General features: G+C 34.6%; 1 protein-coding gene across 1 annotated transcript in view; it reads left to right on the top strand.

Moving 5' to 3' along the window:
• LOC117113458 (WSC domain-containing protein ARB_07867-like) overlaps positions 1 to 682 on the top strand; it is a gene marked incomplete in the record, with an annotated part of 11,232 nt that extends 10,550 nt beyond the window's left edge. Inside the window, 1 exon segment of the mRNA XM_033256791.1 lies at positions 290 to 682. Within this exon segment, the coding sequence (XP_033112682.1) occupies positions 290 to 297 (8 nt within the window).
• Between the last annotated feature and the right edge of the window lie 3,688 nt (positions 683 to 4,370).

Raw genomic sequence — 4,370 nt, 5'->3', positions numbered from 1 at the left:
TATATATAGTTTGAATATATATAAAATATCCAGTACTGTTTCGATTTTAATCGTACTGGAATTTTACTTTAAAAAAAAAATAAAGATTTTCCACACTTTCCCTAAACAATGCAAATATTTATCTCCTCCTCCCTTCAAGAATAAAAATTCCGTGCAAACATTTCAGTAAACATCAATACGAGGTAAACTGCCAAATTCAGACACTGCAGCCCCGCTACCCTCAAATAACCGTTTTGTATTTTCCAGATCAGTCTCTGATAAAAACTAAACTTTTTTTTTTATTTTACAGATTTGTAATATGGATGTACTGTGGTTGATATTCACTGGTATTTATAGCCAACCAAAATGATCCATTAGATGTATAATGACGTCATCATATTTAACTGGAAGTTCTTTACAATTACCTAAAATAATATAAGAGGCTTTTAGATATTTTATGCGACTCTATTTTAATGAAATTTGATAGTGCATAGACAAAGCTTTATGCTGGGTCAAACATCTATTCTGCTAGGGTTAAGTTTATGATTATGGTTAGGGTTAAGTGGCTGTTATAAACAATTTTGTCCATATCATTTTGGGTTCTAACATCTACCGTATTCTGCTAGGGTTTATCAGCAATATGCAGTAGAACAGTTGCTCATTCATGACGTAATAAAAATCAAATAAATCTCAATGATGTAAATATAGGCTAATAGTGTCTTTTTTTTTATCCTAATGCTTCTTTGTTTCTCTGATCAGCAGCCCAGGTATCGGACAATAACGCTTTAGTTGGGGACCCCGTCAACCCCGTCCTGTGCCCGCCGAGAATATGAGTTCCCTTATTGGGTAAATACTGGCGCCAAACCTGGACCAGATTACCTGGTAAAAACGGTTGATAATTACCTATTATTGTGGGAGTATCCGGTTCCATGGTTCGCCGAGTCCCTCTTTTCTAGCAAGCCTCCTCTTAAAAGCAAAACCAATCCTCAACTTGCATCAAATACCATACAAAATACTAAAATTCATCATATGCTAGAATGATCAGCTTTCATGATCAGCAAATTGTTCAATTTTTTTTTAATGGAGATATAAGGACAATTATATTTAAATATTAAGTCTGAGAGTGTAAATTCAGGCCATCAGAAGTGCCATAATCACATTCTTACCCCAACCATAGTGTGACTGAGTTGGTATAGATTCTCCATCTGCTGAAGTACCCAGTAGCGGATTCAAGGGGACCAAGCCGGCCTGCCCCTACCCCCTTAATTTGTTTAATAAAAAATGGAGATACAAAGATAATTTTATGTCTGGAAGTGCAATTTCCGGCCATCTAGAGGTGCCATAATCACAAATTATCTTCTATCTGTGAAAGTACCTCCCCCCGGGCCCTTCTATTTCGAATTTCTGGATCGGCCACTAAATTACAACAAATATGAAATCATAATTATTACAGTAGCTTGATGCCTATAAAATAACTAATAAAATTCACCAAACTTCGTAAAATATCCGTAGCTTCGTGGGGGGAGGGACCCCACCGGAGGCCCTTGGCGGCCCCCTGGCCCCCAGCCTAGATGCTTGCTTTTCTCGCATACTGGACTTTATGAAATGCCCCTCCTCCACTTTAAAAAAACGTTCCGCCGCCGTTGGATTACATGGTCTTAATATCCTCGATCTTTAATTAGCATACGAAACATAAGAGAAATTTGTTAATTTTGAACCTAGTAAAGGAGCTTATGTATTTTTATTCGCAATTCATATTAATTTATGGCAACAACGCTTTTCCGACGCAAAATTTTATACTGAACAAGGAAAATGTTGGTGCCAATTTTTTCGAGACGGTCAACTGGCCGTGGTGGACACATCTAGTAAAACATATCATTATGTAGTATTATTGGAAAGGAAATAATGCACTGAATATTTTTTCCCATTACACTATCATAAAAAATTAAACATGGCATTGTCTGCTGCCCTCTATTGGTGAAAATTTCGCTTTCGTAGTTTCTTGTCAAATTTAGTTAGATTTCTCAATTCTAATACCGATACTTTGTAGATCCTTGTTTGTAACTGGACTGATACACTGATAACAAAAACATTTATATTCATGTTTATTAGTTTTTTCATGAAATAATAGAAAAATCATCACTTTTGTTGTGTAGAGCCTTTATTGTATAGACTATAGATAATAGGTGAACCATCCCCGCCAGAGACCATCCTAGTCCTTCTGAGCTTAGGGTTAAAAAAATCATTTGGCAGAAAAACATATGGACCGTGACATGAAATGCTTTTGATACTGAGAGCATGGATAAGGCTTTTTTTGTATTTTGTCATTGTAGCGTTATTTCTTATTATTTAAATGGGACCATTTCGGAAACAAGCAGACATGCTTTAAGGGTTATATCCTGAAATTCTCTAATTGTCGAAACAGATCACATCAAATCATAATAATGTCAGATAGTAGATAATTAATTCACATAATAATAGGCACTACTCATAAAAAAGTGAGTTAATAATTTAATGTCCAACATCATCATACTGAGTCAAGGCTAAAACAATATTACATAATTGACAGTAAAGAAAAAAATAAATGAGCTGAAACACATGACTGCCTAATTTTGAGAGCTATAGTAGGCCTAATATTAATTTGTTAGAAATTAATATGGACCTCAGATGATAATACAAATGGAGTGATCTAATACTATTTCATGAAAAGGAAGTCAGTGCCGGTGGGTATCAATATGTGTAGCAAAATAAATGTGTTAAGAAATATTTAACCAGATCAGTAGTACAGTACAGGGAGGAGGAAAGCCGGCCGTGCCTCCTAAATATTTAAAAATTATGAAAAATGGGGTAGAAATAAAAATTATACCACAAATTTCCCGGAAATGACTTCTTCCAACTTGGAACCCCTGTATTAGGTGGGCTCTTTTTGTAGGCAGATTTTTTGGGGGGATTCGGCCAACGGTTTCTTAAACACAGAGTCGTAACAGCTAGGTTTGCCTAACGATATTCTTCCAGCAAAATTGTGCCTGTCGTGCCAAGATGCATGAAGGCTGTTATCACATCATCCTTTGATTTTGTTTAGCTCCAAAAATTAAACAGAAATACCGAGAGTTCAGCAGAGAACTTTAATTATAAAAATTAAAATGAAATGTGCCTGTTATTACTGTAGGTGAATCTATAATCTACAATTCATTATTATTTAGATATATGGTAATTATCATGTCACCTTTTTTGTTGTAACCCCCGAAATCCGGATTCACAGGTATCGGGATGGTTTTGTGAGATAGTCTCATTCTTCAAAACGTCTACATGAAAAGTGTTAATCATAGATAAATCTGCTACCGTATTTATTTGAATAAACATCCCCTCTAGAGCCTCATTTGGAATAAACGCCTTAATTTTTTCCTCAAATAATCAAATCCCCACCCAACCAAATGACTGTAAAACAAAGCAACATTACTGTCAACAGATTCTATTGATTTTTTACTCCAGTAGAATCAAATTTTTCTCTTTCGTTTTGTTAGTAATTATGTGTTGTAGTGAAATTTAAGGGCATATATTTTGAGTATATATGCATCTAATTCACACCAAAAGAAATTAATAATAATAATAATAATAATAATAATAATAATAATAATAATAATATAATAAATGCCTCCGTTAAGTAAACGCCCCCTCAAAACCCTTCTTAACAATGAAAGTCTGGGTGTTTATTGCAATAAATATAATATTCACGCAATATTCATAATTAAACAGTCTGCTAAACGATTTTGTTTTTTCCTAGACTGGAAAAAATACCAGGATATTGCAGATGTATTAAAATATATTAATAGGAAACTGTCACTGCAATAAACAAATAATATAGCTATTTACATTGTTTAATGAAAAAAAATACACATCAATGTATCAAATTAGTTACTAACATAAGACTACAAAATACCAGTATTAGAACGAAGAAAACCAGCCAACTTCATACAAACAACAATAAAAATGAAATTTTCACAAATAGAGGGCAGCAGACAATGACGTGTTTAATGGCGAATATCTCCTTTTCTGTGCATTTTTTCATATTAGCGTAGTGGGAAAAATATTCAGTGCATGATTTCCTTTCTAATGATACCACATGTGACCAGATGTGTCCGTTATCTTGTTTTCCAAGATAGCGGCCAGATAACCTCGAAAAAATTGGCACGTTTAGGAAAACCCGAATACAATGTGTGAAAAACCGTCAGGAATTAGCTTGGTTCACGTCGAACTTTAGATATACCACGTCTTGAAACATGATAAGATAATCCCCTAATTGTGTTCGATGCCAAGTTAGAGCCAGATAAACAGCCAGCCAGTTTCAGGCCGTCGACGTCACACGGTGGAAAGGCTTGTTTAATAAAACA

Source organism: Anneissia japonica, unplaced genomic scaffold (assembly GCF_011630105.1).
Source record: "Anneissia japonica isolate Jap-2015-1 unplaced genomic scaffold, ASM1163010v1 scaffold493_len2256704_cov171, whole genome shotgun sequence".
Lineage (NCBI taxonomy): Eukaryota > Metazoa > Echinodermata > Crinoidea > Comatulida > Comatulidae > Anneissia > Anneissia japonica.
The sequence above is the reverse complement of the archived record's forward strand: the minus strand, read 5'-3'. Positions and strand labels throughout refer to the sequence as shown.